We start from the raw sequence: 20,541 nt of genomic DNA, 5'->3' as shown, positions 1-20,541 counted from the left end.
GCACAGTGGTTAGCACGGCTGCTTCACAGCGCCAGGGATCTGGGTTCGATTCCCAGCTTGGGTGACTGTCTGTGTGGAGTTTGCCACATTCTCCTTGTGTCTGTGAGGGTTTCCTCTGGGTGCTCCGGTTTCCTCCCACAGTCCAAAGATGTGTGGGTTAGGTTGATTGGCCATGCTAAAATTGCCCCTTAGTGTCCTGAGATGCGAAGGTTAGAGGGATTAACAGGTAAATATGTAGGGATATGGGGGTAAGGTCTGGGTGGGACTGTGGTCGGTGCAGACTCGATGGGCCAAATGGCCTGTTCCTGCACTGTAGGGTTTCCATGATTCTGTGATCAAGTGCCCTCAGAGGAAGAGAGATCCAAACTTGCACAATCATTGGTGTGTGGACGTGTTTCCTCATGTCACTCCTGGAAGGCCTGGTTCTAAGGTTTGCAGCATGCTTCCTCACTCCTATCTGTGCCAATTAAAATCTTGAATACCAGTCAAATTACCTCCGAGCCTTCTATATTCTTGGCAATGCAACCCTGTTCAAGTAATCATTCCATATAATTTAACCCCTGAAGTCTGGATATCAGTCTGGTAAATCTATGCTTCACTCCCTTCATGGCCCAGAACTGCTCATGGTTTTCCAGTGTGGTTAGACCTGGGGTCTGCTTCCAGATATAGAGGCCTGCATCCTTAAACCGTTATGATTGCTTTCTACATGTATTCACAACATTTTAATGATCTCTGTACTTGGGCCCTGAAGCCTCATGGATCATAGAATCTCTACAGTTCACAAGGAGGCCATTCGGTCTATTGAACCTGTGCCAACAACAATCCCCACCCAGGTCTTATCTCTGTAATGTCACATACTTACCTGCTAATCCCCTGACATTAAGGGACAATTTAGCATGGTCAATCGACCTAACCTGCACATCTTTGGAATGTGGGAAGAAACTGGAGCACCCGGAGGAAACTCACGCGAACAGTGGCCTGAAGCTGGAATTGAACCTAGGTCACTGATGCTGAGGGGCAGCAGTGCTAACCATTTTTCCACCGTACCTCCCATCGTGTCTCGTTGGCTCTCCACTGTTTCTAGCTTTATACCATTTAGAAATGATGTGTTCTATCCCTTTTTAAGTCCAATATAGATGACATCACACTTAACGCAATTGAAATTCATTTGCTGCAGTTTTGTCCATTCATTTAATTTATTAATATCGCTATAATTTTATTTGCTTACACTACCACCCATTTTTACATCCTTACTAATTGTAGATAGGTGGCATACTACCTCATCATCTAAATCATTTCTAGATATGATGAGTAACTAAGGCCTCAAAACAGATCTTTGCAGGACACCACTAGTCACATCCTGCCAATTATTCCTGCTCACTGTCTGTCGCTGCTTATTCAATTTCCTAACTCAGGTCAATAATTTATCTTCAATTCCATGGGCTTCAACTTCAACGAATAGTCTCTTATGAGAAACTTGATCAAATGCCATCCACAGATGTCCCCCTGTCACCTCTTCAAAAAATTCAATCAGATTTGTCAGGCTTGATGCACCTTTTACAAATCCGTGCTGACTTCTCTGATCAGTTGGAAATGCTCAAGGTGTTCAGTCACTCTGTCCTTAATTATAGATGCCAGTAATTTCCTGACAACAGATGCTAAGCTAACTGGGCTCTAATTCCGTAGTGTCCCTCTCTTATCTTCCTTAATTAGCACAGTGACATGCAGTTTCCAGAGATTCCCGAATCAAGATGACTTAGGGTACTGTTCTAATTCTTTCATGGGATGTGCGCTTCTTTGACAAGGCCAACATTTGTTGCCCATCCCTAGCTGCCCATGAACTGAGTGACATAATCGTCCATTTTAGTGGGTATTGCTGTGGGCCTGCAGTCACATGTAGACCAGATCAGGTAAGGACAGCAGATTTCCTTCCCTAAAGGATATTAGTGAACCTTTGTTTTTACAACAAGCGATGATTGTTGTCATGGTTACCATTACTAAGGCTAGGACTGCAATTCTCCCATCCTCTCCACCACTTTCCTGGTGGGTCCCACTGGGAGATGTGCATCTGTGGCCTTGAACTGGGATTTGTGCATTTGTGGGAACACGTGCATCTCCCAGAGCCGCTGAGCAGTCACCGGCCAGACCATGCTGGAAACTGGCGGGACGGCAGTTAAGTAATTTAAATCTTTTCAAAATCTATTTTCAATATGTAGATTTGCTAATTATTGGGGCCTTTCAGGTCCCAATCAAATCTCCCACTCTGCTAGGGGTACTTCATTCCGGAGGGATTCAGACCAGCTCCCCATGTTTGGGGAGTGAGTGGGAGACCCCCACGGGAATGAAGGAGGGCAATTGGGGACCCTGGGGAACAGCAGTGGGGGCGGGGGGGGTTATAGTGCCTTGGCATTGCCTGATGCCTGGTGGGTAGTGCCAAGGAGGCAGGGCCCAGGTGTGATGGTGGGGTGGGGGTCCCACTGCATCTCTGCATTGGGATCGGTTTAGGATGGAGGGAGGGCAGTGATTGGGGTGGGGGGGGGGGGCATCTGTCAGGGCAAGGGGGATGGAGGGGGGGAAATCACCATTGCTGGGAGGTGGAGTCTGGACTTTGGGACGGGACTTTAACAGTTTGGAGCCACTGCGCATGCATAGAGTTCCAGAACTGTCAAAGCCTGGCATGAATAGGCTCCACCCCCCTGGGTTTTTAATAAGATTCACAACTGGGACTTCTGCAGTGCACAGTGTGGAGATTCAGGTGAGAAGCTGAACTGTCACAATCTAGAACAGTTTTCCCGCCAATTCAGCACTTTCGGGAAATTGCCCCTAGGTTTCAATTTCCAGAATTACAAATTGAATTTAAATCCATCAACTGCTGTGGTGAGATTTGAACCCATGTCCCAAGAGAAAGAACCTGGGTCTCTGGATTAGCAGTCCAGTGACATTGACTATAATTTAGTTGGAGTAATGATAGAGTGTCTGTAATGTGTCATCTTCCTCTAAAACCGTGGGACAGAAACCATCTGATCTTTGGGATTTGTCAGTTTACCGTTATTACTTTCCTTATTACAATTATTTTGTTTATCTTTGCCAGAAATCTTTGACCTCGCCCATGGCTGGGATTCTCTAGTGACGCTGCAGTGAATGGAATTTTGGCTGAGTACCAAATTCTCACTGGTAGTGAGGCGGGTACGGAGATCGGAGAATCATATCCATTAATTTTGTTGATGCCCTGATTCAATAATAATCCCAGGATGTGTAATGTGTCTTTTCCTCTAATTATTGAGCATGTTCCCCCATTTCCTTATTGTTATTGACAATATCACCATTATTCTTTTGCAAGGATAATTACTCTGATCATCCTCTTTTCCTAGTAATATTGCAAAACTATTTGGTTCAATATTTCTCGCAGGTTTCTTCCCATATACTCTTCTGTAGTTCTTGTTGTTCATTTTTGCCTCTCTTTTGCCAGGATGTGGGCTTTTTTTTGCATTACTTTAGTTTTGGTTGTCCGTTACTATCTTCTTTGGTAAATACAGCACTTTTCCCTAAGGGATATAAATTGGTTTTGTGTCATGTTAAATACTTTTTAGGACACCACGTTCTGTTGTTTTACCCATTAACAGATCTGTCCAGTTTACTGTGACAATCTCTGTTTCAGTCTATTGCAGTCAACTGTGCCTAAATCTTGAATCTTACTTGTTGCTTTTGGCGCTACATTTAACTTGATCATATCATAATTGTGATGAAATAGAATTTCACATACTGTTGGCTAAATGTGGCTCGTTGTTCATTATGAAATCTAATATGGCCTTCCTGCTTGCTGGCTCAGCTCATACGTGCAGCCATCTTGGGTTCTTGGTGTTAGTGAGCTTGGAGGCGAGTAGGGCATGTATATTTATGGGAGACTGGCACAGCAGAACCCTGCTGCTTTCCTGCCTCTGCCCAAATTAAGTTCTTGTCAGAAAGGCCCATAGTCCACCTGCCACAACACATTAAGTGGTCAATTAACGAGCACATAAGGACCTGATCCTGTTACCTTCAGCATTAACCCAGCTGCAGCTGTGTCTGTCACCATTCAGCATGCATGGCAACTAAAACACTATGGGCTACTTGTCATCTTCTGGGCTGGGAAGGGGGTTCCTTATCAAAAGCACTCAGTGTTTGATTGAGGGACTTTCATCAGGAAGGAGAGGCCCACTGTCAGCCACCTTGTTGCTAATCCCCTTGTACTACTCTCCCCGTGACTCCAAACCTGCAAAACCACACACCTCACGTGACCTTGGTTGAACTTTGGACTTCAATGCCTGTTGTTCCAGCAGCAGCCACTACCATTCCAGTGATGCTGCTGAGCACAAGAGCTGCTGGTCTCTGATTAGATAGCAGTTCTTGGTAGACAAGATTTCTGATCCCCCCCCACTCTAGGGAAAGGTCTGCCAGTGGCCTTGCTACTGCCCAAATGGCTTGTGGTTCAATGGACACCTTCCCAAAAGAAGGCAACACAGGTCCCTCGCTGGTTTTCCAGCCAGTGATCCCCTGATGCCTCAACATGATTTTGCCCAAAGCTGAAGAAAACTAGCCTGTACAGCCCTTTCTAACATGCATTTACTTATCCCAATCTATATGAAAGTAAAATCCTTGATTAAAATCAGTCTGCCTTTACTGCATCCATGAACAGTCCCTATGTTTATAAAATCTGCCACTCTATCGCTTTGACTGGAATGTCAATACACAACTCCCATGGTAGTCCTAAGTCCCTTCCTAGTAATCCTAACCAGAAAATCTCCACTGCCTGCTTATTTCTCATTACCTGCTATTAAGTTCCCAATCTTGGCCACTTTGCTGTCATGTCTCCATTACTGCTATCATTTCATACCCATAAAGTTAAATGTCTGGCTAGAATTCATTCTATTTGTTACTTATACCCTGTGCAACGGTATAGAGAACACTTATTTGGGTCTATTTTGTCCTTCTGATCTAATACATTTCTCATATGTTTCTTAATTCTCTCTCTGAATTCGTTTATTTTACATCTTTTAATTTCCCTTCATTTTAGTACCTTGTGCATAAAGTCTGAACTGTTAATCCAGTCTCTTTTCTCTCATTTCTTTTCAAGTATTATTTATGGTATTTTTTCCATCTGTGCCCTCCATTTAATAGTTTAAAGTCCTTGTGACCATCCTACTGGGAACAGCTCAGAGAAGTTCTTATGTTTTGACCAAAGTTAGGCAGGCTAGTCTCGTATCCGCTGGAGTTTAGAACACTAAGAAGCAACTTGAGTGAAACACATGAAATCCTGAGGGGTCTTGACAGGGTGTACATACAGAGAAAATGTTTTCTGTCGTGGCAGGACCTAGAACTTGGGGTCACCTTTTAAAAAAAGGGGTGAGTCATTTAGAATGGAGGTAGACAAGTGAATTTCTTTCTTTCAGAGAGTCATTGAGTCTTTGGACATCTGTTTCCACCACTTTCTAAGGAAAAGTCTTTAAATATTTTTAAAACATAAGTGGTTAGATTCTTGGTAAGTAAGGGGATGATAGATTATTGAGGTTAGGCCAGATGCAGATTTGAGGTTTCAATCAGATAGAATCATAGAATCCTGCCGTGCAGAAAGAGGCCCTTTGGCCCATCGAGTCTGCACCGACCACAATCCCACCCAGGCCCTACCCCATATCCCTATATATTTTACCCGCTAATCCCTCTAACCTAAGCATCTCAGGACACTAAGGGACAATTTTTTGTATGGCTAATCAACCTAACCTACACACCTTTGGACTGTGGAAGGAAACTGGAGCACCTGAAGAATGTGCAAACTCCACACAGACAGTGACCCGAGCTGGGAATCAAACCCAGGTCCCTGGAGCTGTGAAGCAGCAGTGCTAACCACTGCACTACTGTGCCACCCTAAGATAAAATATGATCTTAGTAAATGGTGGAGCAGGCTCGAGGGGTCGAATGACCTACTCCTGCTCCATGTTTGTGCGTATTGTCATTTTCTCTAGAACCCTGTTCCCAGCCTGATTCAAGTGGATCTCATCCCATCAGTCCTTCCCCCCCATCTCAGTACAGGTGGCCTATGAAATTAAACCATTCTTTTTCTCACCATCCTTTCAGCCATGGGTTCCCCTCACTTATCTGCTTATTATTAAAACAATTTGCAAGTGGCACAGGTAATAATCCAGAGATAATAAAGTTTGCGGTTCTGTCCTCTAATTTAGCTCCTAGTTCGGGGCATTCTCCGAAAAGGACCTCTTGTCCAATCTTCCCAATTTGGGTCACAATGAATGGATTGTCACCCTTCCTTTTAAGCCGTTTCAAGATGTAATTCACCCTGGCACTGGGTTGGCAATATACCATGTGGAACTCTTGATCCTGCTTACAAAGATGCTGCAGTAATTATTGAATCCCCCACCACTACTACATTACGTTTATGTGGCTAACCCTCCTGCCCACTGCCCACTTTGGGAAGCTGCCTGCTTTGCAATGTCATGCTTCTCATTCTGGAAGTCTCCGCCTTTATCCTCACAGGTCTGGAATAGGATCAGTTTCTGTAGAATTTCATGGGCTATCTTACCCGGGTTTTCCTTACTCTATACTCTATTGGTCACTCCAAACTCATTCTGAGCATGTACCTCTTCCTGGAGTATCACTGAAGTCTGAAACAAATGCTGGAGTGAAATTAAAGTTAAAGGACACAAAATGGTTACCTGGCATAAAATGGACTCTGGGTAAAGACATTAAGAGGCACTTACTTTGGGCACAGACAGTACACAAAGAGTTAAAACCTGTAGTGTTTAAATTACTGCAGAAACAGGTCAGACCTTGAGGCACCTCAAACTTGAGATAAAAGCAGACCCAAAACAATGAATTTGATAACGAGATCAGCCACTGATGGGGGGACATAAATGTATACAACAAGATCAGCCACTGATAGGGATATAACTGCATAAACGTACCTACTCTATGTACAACGATGTGATAACTGTCAATGTCCGTACTTGTCTATGTATAACAATGTGCTAACTGTCGATGTCCGTACTTGTCCACTCGATGTGCTAACAGCTAATGTCCATACTGTCTATTATCTAATAATGTATAAAAGATGCTCAACTACCATTGTGTAGTTGAGAAGGTAATTGCCTATGCTACAGAGTGCCAGCGCTTCTCCCAAAGCTTTGTCCGAATAAAACTGTTTGCTGAACCTCCAAGTCTAACTCCAAAGTGGTGACTTTCCCACAACACAAACATCGCAGATACTGCTCCACCTTCCTTCATCGAAGAGTCTCCAAGTCATGTTCCAGCTCAATGGCTGAGCCAAAGAGACTCAAGATGGAGGCATTTACTCCAGCTGTGTTTGCTTTGGACAGACCCTGAAGGCCACAAGCTCCCACATGTTGCAATCCCTAAGTAGGAGCAGGATATTGATCCAGTGACAGTGAAGAATGGCAACATAGTTCTGAGTGAGGATGGTGAGTGACTTGGAGTACCATTTGCAGTTGGTGGTATTCCCATGTGTCTTTTTTTTAGGTGATGGGGTTTGCAGGTTTGCAAGGTGCTGTTGAAGGAACCTTGGTGTATTGTTGGCAGTGTGTCTTGCAGATGATACACACTGTTCCCATTGTGCATCGGTGGTGGGGGGAATGAAGACATAAGTGGCCGGGATGGGGTGTTGATCTACTGGGCTGCTTTGTCCTGGGTAATGCTGAATTTGAGTGTTGTTGGAGTTGCCTTCATCCAGGCAAGTGCAGAGAATCCAATGACACTCCTGACATTTGCCTTGTAGATGGTGGACAGGCTTTAGGGAGTCAGGGAGTGTGTTACCCACTGCAGAATTCCCAACCATTTGTAGCCACAGCATCTATATTTCAGGTCACTGGTGACTCCAGGCTGTTGATGGTGGGAGATTTAGTGATGGTAATGCCGTTGAATGTCAAGGGGAGATGTTAGACTCTCTCTCTTGTCGGAGGTGGTTACTTCTTGGCAAAGGTATAGTTGTCTCTTATCATCCGAAGCCTGATGTATTTTACATTTGATTGCATGTGAGCACAAACTAATTATCTGGGGATTTGTGATGATTGCAGTGTTCAGTTCCAAGCAACGAGAATCCTTACGTCCAACCTTGGAAGAGCATAGATGAAGCAGCTGAAGATGGTTGGTCTTGTGCACCAAGCTGAGAAACTCCTGCAGCAATGTCCTGGGATATCACCTTTCTTTACGCTGAGTATGACTCCAGCCAATGCTACTGTCACACTTCCAGCAATCTCTTTCACCCTGTCTTCCTGTAGTGTGTTTCACTGTCACTTCCTCTCACCTCTTTTATTCCAAGTTCCAGTTTTTTTTAAAGACCCGAGTTCAATAATACTTTTAGACAAATCAACAGAGTGCAGTACGTTTTCAGGCCCGGTCTCCGAGACCAACGGTTTTTGTATGTTTATAGCTCACACACTTCGATGCTGCACTGAAATGAATATCAGAGCAATAAAGCTGCTCGCAATAGCTGGGATTCACTTTCATACTGAAATTAAAACTATAATTTCTGCTTGCCTTAACCTTCCAATTTCACCCTTTTGAAATTAATCCTTTTTTTGTCTCAAGTTAAGTTTATGATTTTCTTCTTCATAATCATTTTCCTATCCATTTTGGAGGTGGGAGCAAATTGAGAAAACTACAGGCCTAATTTTAACTCTGGTTCAGTGAGGGAACGGGGACCATGGCAGAGGGGTTCGTTAGTGGATTTTGGCTCAAGGAGGAGGGAGGGAAGCGTAGGGAAGAAAAGGCTGAAGCCCTCTTTGTTGGGTCATGAGGGGCCTCTGATTGTGGGTTAAGTTTCATGTGGGCCAGAAGTTAAAATGGCGCTGCTTGCCTCACCCCAGTTGTGCCTATGAGGACGTTTTAGACCGTGCTTTGTTTGGCATCTTCCCCTTAATAAGTGGGCATTGAGTGGTCCTATCAGGAGCAAGGAACTCCCCAATGGCGTCACTCAAGGAATGACTGGAGTGCAGAAGCCACTCCAACACATTGGGGTGGTGACCCACCTCACTTAGAGATGTTGCTGTTCTTAACGATAACAATTGCCATTAACAACGCCAGAAAGAATATTTTCAACAACATCTCAACCATGAATCCATAGTTGCAGCTGATAAACTCCAGGCTATCCCCTCTGCCCAAAGGGTAAACCATTATCTTGGCGGGAAGACTGGCTAAGGCTACCGGGGGGACTTTAAACTAGAAAGGATGGGGGGAGGGAATTGTGATGGGGAAACTGGGACGGAGGAGGTTAGCTCCCAGGTAGGGGAGGACCGCAGGCAGTATGGGGGGGAGGTTAGACAGGGGGTGGAGAAGGGAAATGCCCAGACTGAGGGGCTGAAGTGTATATATTTTAATACAAGGAGTGTAGTGAATAAGGTAGATGAGCTTAGGGCGTGGATTGCTGCTTGGGATTGTGATGTGGTGGCCATTACGGAGACTTGGATGTCTCAGGGACAGGACTGGGTACTTCAGGTGCCAGGTTTCAGATGCTTCAGGAAGGACAGGGAGGATGGCAGAAGAGGTGGTGGAGTGGCACTGTTGATCAGGGACAGTGTCATGGCTGCAGAGAAAGAGGATGCCGTGGAGGGACTATCTACAGAGTCTCTGTGGGTGGAAGTTACGAACAGCAAAGGGTCAAAAACTTTGCTGGGTGTATTCTATAGGCCACCCAATAGTGACAGGGAAGTTGAAGTGCAGATAGGGAAACAGATTCTGGAGAAGTGTATTCATAACAGAGTTGTCGTGATGGGAGACTTCAATTTCCCAAACATCGACTGGAATATCCCTAGGGTAAGGGGTTTGGATGGGGAGGAGTTTGTTAGGTGTGCTCAGGAAGGTTTCCTGACACAGTATGTGGATGAGCCTACGAGGGGAGAGGCTGTACTTGACCTGGTACTGGCGAATGAACCAGGGCAGGTGATGGATCTCTCGGTAGGGGAGCATCTTGGGAATGGTGACCATAATTCTATCTCCTTCACAATTGCATTGGAACGAGATAGGATCAGGCAGGCTAGGAAGGTGTTTGTCTGGAGTAAGGGGAGATATGAAGAAGTCAGGAAGTTACTTGGACAAATAAACTGGAAGGAGGCGTTCTTAGGGAAAAGTACCGAAGGAAGGTGGCGGATATTCAAGGAATGTTTGTCTGGAGCTATGCGTGACAACGTTCCGATGAGACAAGGGGGTTTTGGTAGGTCGCGGGAACCGTGGTGCACGAAGGCTGTGTTGAACCTAGTCAGGAGGAAAGGGAAGGTGTACAAAAGGTTCAGGGAACTAGGAGAGGTTAAGGATCTTGAGGAGTATAAGGACTGTAGAAAGGAGCTTAAAAGGGAAATTAGGAGAGCCAGAAGGGGTCATGAGAAGACCTTGGCGGGTAAGATTAAGGAGAATCCCAAGGCCTTTTATAAATATGTGAAAGGTAAAAGGATAAGAGAAGGGATAGGACCTATAAAAGGTGAAGGGGGTAAGGTCTGTGTGGAACCAGAAGAAATGGCAGAGGTGCTTAATGAGTACTTTGCCTCAGTATTCACGGTGGAAGCTGATCTGGGAGATTTTGCTACGGATTTGCAGCAGATGGAAAAGATTGAGTTTGTGGATATTAAGGTGGAGGATGTATTAGAACTTTTGAATTCTATCAAGATTGATAAGTCGCCGGGACCAGATGGGATATACCCCAGGATACTGTGGGAGGCGAGGGAAGTGATTGCAGAGCCCCTGGCGATGATCTTTGCGTCGTCAATGGAGACGGGAGAGGTTCCGGAAGATTGGAGGATTGCAGATGTAGTCCCTATTTTCAAGAAAGGGAACAGAGATAGCCCAGGAAATTACCGACCGGTGAGTCTGACCTCAGTGGTTGGTAAGCTGATGGAAAGGCTTCTGAGGGACAGGATTTACGACCATTTGGAGAGGTTTGACATGATCAGGAATAGTCAGCATGGATTTGTCAAGGGCACGTCGTGCCTTACGAGCCTAGTTGAGTTCTTCGATAATGTGACTGAACACATTGACGAAGGAAGTGCCGTGGACGTGGTGTACATGGACTTCAGCAAGGCGTTTGATAAGGTCCCCCATGCAAGACTTCTTGAGAAGGTGAGAGGGCATGGGATCCAAGGGCCTTTGGCCTTGTGGATCAAGAACTGGCTTGCCTGCAGAAGGCAGACAGTGGTTGTGGATGGGTCTTTTTCTGAATGGAGGTCAGTCACCAGTGGAGTGCCCCAGGGATCTGTTCTGTGACCCTTGCTGTTTGTCATTTTCATAAATGACCTGGATGAGGAAGTGGAAGGATGGGTAAGTAAGTTCGCTGATGACACGAAGGTCGGTGGTGTTGTGGATGGTCTGGAAGGATGGCAAAAGTTGCAGCAGGACATAAATAGGATGCAGGACTGGGCGGAGAAGTGGCAGATGGACTTCAACGCGGATAAATGCGTAGTCGTCCATTTTGGCAGAACCAACGGGATGAACGAGTACACTATCAAGGGCAGGAGTCTTGGTAGTGTTGAGGAGCAGAAGGATCTTGGGGTCCGGGTCCACAGGACTCTTAAATCGGCCTCGCAGGTGGAAGAGGTGGTCAAGAAGGCGTATGGTGTACTGGCCTTCATAAATTGAGGGATTGAGTTTAGGAGTCGGGAGGTAATGCTGCAAACTTATAAGACTCTGGTCAGGCCTCATTTGGAGTACTGTGCGCAGTTCTGGTCGCCTCACTATAGGAAAGACGTAGAAGCTATTGAAAGGGTACAGAGGAGATTTACAAGGATGTTGCCTGGACTGGGAGGCATGCCTTATGAAGTTAGGTTGAGGGAGCTGGGACTCCTTTCCCTGGAGAGACGAAGGTTGAGAGGCGACCTGATAGAGGTTTATAAAATGTTGAGAGGAATAGATAGGGTGGATTCTCTGAGGCTATTTCCCCGGGTTGAAATGGTCGCTACGAGAGGACACAGGTTTAAGGTGCGGGGAGGCAAGTACAGAAGTGATGTTAGGGGTAAGTTTTTCACTCAGAGGGTGGTGAGTGAATGGAATCGGCTGCTGTCAGTGGTGGTGGAGGCGAACTCGCTGGGGTCTTTTAAAAAACTTCTGGATGAGTATATGGGGTTTTATGGGATTGGGGGTTATAGATAGGTGTTGATGTGATCGGCGCAACTCGTGGGCCAAGGGCCTGTTTGTGCTGTAGTGTTCTATGTTCTATTATAATGGGTGAACTGCAACAAGCAATCAAATGGATGAAAAACAAAGTCTCTGGCAGTGATGGTATTCCAGATGAGCTCTTCAAAGCTAGTCCTTTCTGTTCACATCAAAACACAATGCAACTATCCTATGGATTTAAGAAGAACAACAACTGACCCTCACTCTGACCCACCCATCCAGTACCCCTGATTTCAGGAATACAACAGCTGTAATGATCTTTAAGAAGGGAGATGAATCATATTGCAGAAACTAGGAAGGTATTTCCATATTGCCAATAGCAGGAAAAATCCTAATTCACAAGATGGGATTTTCCACCCCCTCTGTGATGTGTTCCGTGGCAGTGAGAGGCAGTGCACTGCTCTCTGGCAGTGGGGTCTAATGGTCATGCTATTGACAATGAGGGGAATGCATCTCCCGCTGTTTCCCACTGGAAATCCACGGCAGGGATGTGCCATCGGTGGGACCATAACATTCTGCCTGTGCAAATGGCAGGAAGATTTTAGTGGCAGCCTCCTGAATCACCTGCAACCTGTGACTGACGAAATCCTCCCAGAGACAAAGTGTGGCTTTAAACTTTCCAGAGGAACCTCTGACATGGTCTTCGTTGCCAAACAAATTCAAGAAAAATGTCAAGAACAACATCAGGAGTTTTTCACTGCATTCATCAATCAGACCAAAGAATTTGACTTAGTAAATTGTGAGGCTCTGTGATTTATCCTCCCAAAGATTTGATTATCCAAGAAACTTCATTGCAATTCTGCAATTGCTTCATGATGATATGACTGCAATTGAGTAGGAGACCTGAAAAAGACATCTTCAAATTCCTCTGGCATCAATATTAAATACCATCTAGATGGAAAACTCTTTAACGTCAGTTGCCTCCGTGTAAAAACTAAACTGACCAGCAGGGATTTACAGATTGCAGAAGAGTGCTATTTTCCACTCTTCACCAGATTTACAAGCTATTCTCCATCTCTTTAGTTCTGCATGCATGAGATTTGGCCTGTCCTTGAACATTACCAAAACAAACCTCACATATAACACATATCCACTCAGCTAAATATTTCACCTCCCATAGATGTTGGAAGACTCAGATGTATGTTGAACACTTCCCATGCTGGAGCAGTCACGCTCAAAAAGCAACCATTGACGATGGGATCCAACAAATCAAACACACTAGTTCAACCTTTTGCAAGGTGCGGCAGCAGGTATTTGATAACAAAGTCCTCTACAAGTCAATAGAAGTTCTAGTGCACAAAGCGTGACATCATCACATTCCTATACTGCAGAGAGACTTGGACTGTGTATTAATGGCAAATAATTCCCTCAGCAGCATCTCTGTCACATCTTCCAGATTTGATGGAAAGGCCATGAAACAAGCACTGGTGTTCTTGGAGCCAGCACCACAAACAATCAGATAAATCTCCTGCAAAATCTACTTGGATGGACTGTCTGGAGGACTGAAAATCATTTTCCCCACCAGGTCCTGTTTTCTCAATGCTTAAACGGTCAGTGTTCTGGGGAAGTGCAAAGACAACACTTCAAAGACACACAGAAGTTCTCCTCTTAGCAGCACTGACATTAGTGGCTGGGACAAGCTTGCTACCAATCACTCAGAATGAAGAGAACCTGTGCATCAAGCTGCCTCATGTTTTGAGTCTCAATGTCTTAACACTGAGGCAGAGCCGGGCAGAGGAGGAAAGGGAAGGAAACAAATCCTACACTCATGGGACATCCTGCCCCAGTTGCCCAAAGATCTGCGGGTTGAGAATCAGCCTGTTCAGTTACACGAAGACCCGTGGCAGAAACCCGTGAGCCTGAGAACACATCATTCTTCAATGAGAGGACAGCACCACCACGACCGCTTGTCTCACTGTATAAATTAGGTCCCCCCTGCTCTAAGATAGGTGTTATTGCTATGACTCATTGTGGATGATTTAAATTGCTGCAACAGGACCCCTTCCCCACCCTGCACACACTTCTACACCTGTAGCATTCACTTTGGGCAACGGGAAGGTGGGGGGGGATGAAAACCAAAGCTTTTCCTGGGCTTTCAAAGCTTTATTTTATTTTCAGCCAATTCAAACCCAGGCTAGAGAAACTGACATGGGTATGTCATAGAATGATCTGGGGCTGTGCAAGTTAGTGTATTTGTAATTGTACTTGGGGATTCAAAACCATTAGAATGAAGCACTGTTCTCTGCAGTACACAGCTGGTGGAATGTGCCACAAGACCCTGGGATCCACCTTTCAAGGATGGTCAATGAAATAAATAAAGCAAAAAAAAGTAAAACCCATTAAAACATAATAGGCTGGATTTTCATTCCCACTGAAAGTCACCAAATCTGTACAGTACTGAAGGAGGCTGTAATAATTTGCCTGTGCCAGTTATTAATGATAATGATTGGTTATAATGAATAAAGAACATTTCATTCACAGGAACAACTACATGCAGAGCAATGCAGATTTGATGCTTAGCCACACTTCCAGGATCTAACTGCTGGGATAAGCCCAAACAGCCTGGAGTGAAGCCCCAACATGGTTCCTGATTGGTCAGCCTGGGTCATGTGACCCACCCAGAAGACTGAGGCCATTTGGCCCATCAAGTCGGCACTGGACTTTTGGCTGGGCTGCCAAATCTCCCGCCAGGACAGGGCCCTAAAATCCATGCCAAAATTTTGATCCATTAGATGTTGGAGCAGAAGTGGGCCATCTGGCCGATCAGGTCTGCTCTGTTATTCAATGAGATCATGACTGATCCAAGGGGAGTTCTAGCTGCAAAGCAGACAGATTATAGATTGAGGGAGTGATTAACCCAGTTATGCAACTGGTCTTTGAAAATCTTCGGCCCTCCCAGCCTACACTGACGATGCTGCCCGACTTAACTAAAACCCCCAACCCTTCTGGGACCATATCCCTCTATTCCCAGTCAAAATGCCCCTTAAAAGTCACTATCATACCTGCTTTCCACTACCTTCTCCGGCAGCAAGTTCCAGGCACCCAACACCCTCTGTGTAAAAAAATCTGCCTCATAAATCTCCTTTAAACTTGGGCCCTTGCAGCTTAAACCTATGCCCCCTAGTAATTGTTTCTTCCACCCTGGGAAAAAGCTTCTGACTATCCACCCTGTCCATGCCCCTCATAATCTTGCAGGTTTCCATCAGATCACCCCCTCTTTCGTTGATTTGAAATTAACTGGACACTGCAAGTCTGTCATGCATTTATTGACCTGATCATCAACTTACCAAGTTAAATGACTAAAGAGGGTAAGAGGAGAGAGTCAAAGAGCAGGGGAGAGTACTACAGGGAGACACCGAATTGATTAGGAAACATGTCAAAAAAAAAATTGAATTTCAAAGAGGAACTACTATGTTGAAACATCAAAGAACCTAAAACAAAATAAAAGAATATTCGGCAGGCATATAAGTAAGAGAAAATTGGATGGCCACTAAGGGACGGACAGGATAGAATAAAAATCACAGCAGTGATAAGGAAATGGTAAGTCATTATTTTGCTTTATTCAGTATTTACCAGGGAGACACCTGGGCATGGCCTCAGAAAATGAGATTAGAAATGATATAACTGCATTTATAATTAAAGTAAGAGAAACATTAAATAGAGTAATCGAGCTGAAAGATGATAAAACCCACTGGTTTGGACATACTACATTTGTGTGTTTTAAAATAATCTAGAAAAAAAATTGCAGAGACATGATTGCACACTTAGTAATTCATTAGACAAAGGTGCAGTGCTAGAGGACAGACAGGTAGCTAAGATGATATCCAGATTACAGACGGGAAACAGAACTTGTCTGGTGAATCACAGACCTGGAAACTCAACAGGGGGAAAAAGAGGAAGAAGAAAATGGAAGAATAGCTAAAAATCAAAAATATAATCACAAACTGTCAGCACGGACTTCAAAAGGGAACATCTTGCTTGATCAACCTCAGTGAATTGTTTGAAGTAACAGAATGTAGATATAAAGGTAATTTGGTAGATGTGAAAAATCTGGATTATTCAAAAGACATTTGATAAGGTATTGCTTAATAGACTAATGATTATGGTCAGGACATATGGAGTCTGGGGACAAGAAATGGAATGGATTGCTGTCTGGTTGTGACACAGAAAGCAGGGAGTAAGAGTAACGAGTGACTATTCAGCGTCAGAAGGTGGGGATTAGGTCACCTCACAAAGTTAGAACCACTGTTATCAACAATCTACCCTAACAATTTGACCTTGGAATGAAAAACTCAGTGGGGGATTTTCAGCTCCCATTTTCGGAGGTGGGGGGGTGGGTGGAATCGGTGTTGGCAGTGGGAAATCCCGCCTCTCTGTCCCCATTAGATTGTTCACTTGTGTTGGCATGAGGACGTGCTGATGAGAATCACAACAGGTCCAGTACACATGGCGAGCAGTGCCAGGGAGTGGGGGTGTTGGGATAGTGTTCGGGGGGTTAGCAGTTCTACTTTTGTATCAGATCTTTTCTGAAGTTGGTGGCAGGTCATTTTTTTGGATTTTTTTTCTGTGTTGCCTGCAATACAGTGGAGGAAACTGTTGGTTTTCCCGCCCGCTGACACACTCTGTGAAACAATGAGAAATAATTCCACCCATAGTTCCTAAATTCGCAACATCTAATGGGGAGGTGGGGGGGACTGAATAATTGGCAAATGAGTGTTCTGGCTAATGTTTATCCCACATAAATGAATGGCCTGTGCATTGGTTCATTGCTATGAGCAAATTGACTGCTGTGTTTCCTGCCATACAATTCTCCTCTGAAAGGCAACACCTCTGACAGTGCAGCACTCCCTCAGCTTGAGTTCTGTACTCACATTTCTGGAACTGGACTTCAACCTATGATTTCTGGACTTGAGAGGTGAGACTGCTACCCACTGACACCTCGGTATACACCATTCCCAGTGAACCCAAAGGCTTCACAGTCAAACAGCACTGACTTCCAGCAGCCTCTCAAGGCTTCCTCCACACTTACATTTTGACTGTTCTTGTCCACCTCGCTGGGGCAGCCAAACAGCTCCCGACGCAGGAGATTCCCATCGTACTCCAGAAATGTCAGATAAAGATTCCGGAAAAACTCCACGTGCTTGTTTTTCACCCGCAGTTTCTTGGGAGAATTCCAATGGATCACCTGCAAGAACAACAAAGCATGATAAATGCCACACCCGAAGGCTAACCCAGGAATGCAGTCAGTATGTATCTCACAGTCTCACCATATGGAGAAGCTGGCTCACTAACACATTCCCTGTCCTCATGGTTACCAATTACCCTCTGCTGCTATGCTTTCATTATCATTCTAATTTATGCTTTCTTGTTAATTCAGTATTGTTTCTTTAAAACAGTCACTTGGTAGTGCAACAACTTGAATCTTGCTGAAAAGAGAGACAAGTTGCTGAAGCTTTTCATCTCTCACTCATCAGGACAAACACAAGAATGCCAAATTTCAAAGGAACACAACAATTTATATTACATGAGAAGTGGGTACTGATAGATTGGCAATAGACTCTGATTGGCTGAGTTGTTGTCATGAAAAAAAAAGGGAAAAACAGACTCCCAAACACCCGCATAATTCAAAAAATATGCAAGGCATGAACATTTACTTTTCTGTTCTCAAGAGACCTGGTCCATATGTATGAATACATGTTGTTTATAGGAAGAAATGAATCACATTATGAGCTCAACTGCTTATTTTTAGTTGATTGTTAGTGTAGCTAGTGGCACATTCAGGATTATTCAGCAAGTGCTGTCGAATCACAGAATCACATCTAACAGCAGATATTTACTTTCGAGTTTTACAACTGTGAGCTGGTTCAGTGCAGTCTGAACTGTAGCTTATTATGAATGACTGGAAGAACATGTTGTTTGATATGCTGGGCTGTACACATCTGGCATTGCATTGACACAGAATTTCACCCAAGACATTCCTCAATTGTGTGGTAGGCAAAACATCTTTCTAGACTGACAACAGTATCCTGCTAGTGCAGTTTTTCTTTTAAAAAATGGGTATTTACTCTGCACTTCAGCTCCTGTCATTGTCAATGGCCTCAGCTGGGGAGGAGTGTGCAGGGTGAGGTTATGACGAAATCTCACTCGTCGTTTGGTGAGTGGGAGACCGAATGTTCTGGACTGATGCCAGGAAGCACTCCTTCATATAATGGGTCGTGGAAATCTGGAAGTCTCTCCCTCAAAATGACAAAGATTGAAAACGTCAAAGCTAAGAATTATTTTTGTTTTTGTTTGACAGGGCATTGTGGAACGAAAGTGGAGAAAAGGAATTAAGAAATGGATCAGCCATGAACGGTGTAACAATTCCAAGCAGCTGAATGGCTTATGTCAGCTCCAAATCCCAGGTGAGATGCTGGTCTGTGGAACCTCTAGCACCTGTTTTGATTATGGTCTAATAACTCCCCCACTGAGTGACTCCAGCGAGGATATGTTTCACATACTCAGTGAGTGCAGTGGAAGCTTCCAGTTTACATCAGCCTAGGCAGCCTCACAAGCCCTGGTCTTAACCTTACTGACCCGAGGTAGGTTCTTGTCAGATGTCTGATTATATCCTCTACTTAATACAGTATAAGCACCTGACCCAAAGCTGCTCTGTCCCTGTCAGATTAACATTAAGGCTGTGAAATGTTCACAGGCATTTTTAGCTATGTTTCCTGTAACTATGTTGTTGCTGGATTTCAGTAAAGAGGGTTAGGAGAGGGTTTATTGTATATTATGGTACAGTTATTATCACTGGTCCAGTAATCCAGAGACCCAGGCTTCCAGGGATCCAGTTCAAATCCCACCACAGCAGATGGTGAAACTTGAATTCACTAAAAATCTGGAATTAGAAGTCTAATGATGGCCATTGTCAATATCATAAAAATTCATTTGTTTCACTAATGCCCTTGAGGGAAGGAAATCTGCCATCCTTACCCGGTCTGGTCTACATGTGACTCCAGACCCACAGCAATGTGGTTGACTCTTAAATGTTCCCTGTAATGGCCTAGTAAGCCACTCAGTTCAAGTGCAGTAAAGGATGGGCAATAAATGCTGACCTAGCCCATGATGCCCAAATCCTGTGAATGAATATTGAAAATGTATTGTGTTCAATTGTGTGCAAGTAGTGAGCATTAACTGGCAATTCACTTGAGATTAAGGAATAAATTATTCAGGGATGAATATTAGTCAGGATTTATAAATCGAGTTTGTGTCTTTGTATGCTCTGTTCATGAGCAGAACTCCCACTTACCTAATGAATGAGCAGCGTTCTGAAAACTAGTGGCTTTTGCCACCAAATAAACCTGTTGGACTTTAACCTAGTGTTGTGAGACTTCGTATTGAGTGATAGGAAACAGAGAATAGTGGCTGCTTCTCAAACTGGAGGAAGGTATATAGCTGGGATTTCCATGGATCAGTGTTAGGACCACTGCGTTGTTTGTTTGATATAAATGACCAAGGTCAGGATTTTCCATTCCAGTTCATGCTGGGCTGGTTTGGTGACGGGAGTGGAAAATATCACGAGAAGTGCAAAGTCGTGCTTTAGGTCAGCGTGAAAGCTTGATGAGAGTGTCCCCTCCCCCCATCTGTGTTGGGTTTGTTTCCCAGTGTTCAATCATTATTATAGATTACCTCCTGGGGCATCCTGTCCCATGCGTTCGAGTTGAGAATGAGCCTGTTCAGACGTATGAAGACCCATGGCAGAAATACATCACCCAACTGATGGAAACCTGCATCATCGGAGGCTTAGAGGGAAAGGGAGGAGGGTCAGAAAGGAGTTAATGGGATGGCTCTGGGAATGAGGGACTTCAGTCACTTGGATGTATTGGAGAAGCTGGGGCTGTTCTCCTTGGAGAAACAAAGCTTTGAGTGGAAATTTGATCAAGGTGTTAGAAATCATGAGCGGTCAGGACAGGTTATAGAATCATAGAATCCTTACAGTGCAGAAGAAAGCAATTCGGCCCATCGAATCTGCACTGATCACAGTCCCACCCAGACCCTAATCCTGTAACCCCATATATTTACCCTGCTAACCCCCCTGACATTAAGGGGCAATTTTAGCATTGCCAATCCTCCTACCCTGCACATCTTTGGACTGTGGGAGGAAACCAGAGCACCCAGAGGAAACCCATGCAGACATGGGGAGAATGTGCAATTTCAACACAGCCAGTGGCCCAAGCTGGGAATCAAACCCGGGTCCCTGGGGCTGTGAGGCAGCAGTACTAACCACTATGTCACCATACCGCCCTTGGAGAACAACAGTTTCCACTGGCAGAAGGATCTGTAACCAGAGGACACCGGTTTAAGGTGGATAAGAACAGAACTAATGTCAATATGAAG

General features: G+C 44.6%; 1 protein-coding gene across 6 annotated transcripts in view; it reads right to left on the bottom strand.

The window, feature by feature from the left end:
- The window catches only part of LOC145344001 (xylosyl- and glucuronyltransferase LARGE1), a 448,675-nt gene that overhangs the window by 20,676 nt on the left and 407,458 nt on the right, over positions 1–20,541 (bottom strand). For all 6 annotated transcript variants that reach the window (XM_080190638.1, XM_080190643.1, XM_080190639.1 and 3 more), the window contains one exon: positions 17,192–17,347. In XM_080190638.1, the coding sequence (XP_080046764.1) occupies positions 17,192–17,347 (156 nt within the window). The remainder of the gene's footprint in view (positions 1–17,191; positions 17,348–20,541) is intronic.

The sequence above is a fragment of the Carcharhinus amblyrhynchos genome, chromosome 6 (genome assembly GCF_965287045.1).
Source record: "Carcharhinus amblyrhynchos chromosome 6, sCarAmb.v2.hapA, whole genome shotgun sequence".
NCBI classification, from domain to species: Eukaryota; Metazoa; Chordata; class Chondrichthyes; order Carcharhiniformes; family Carcharhinidae; genus Carcharhinus; species Carcharhinus amblyrhynchos.
This window is presented reverse-complemented; position numbering and strand designations above follow the sequence as displayed.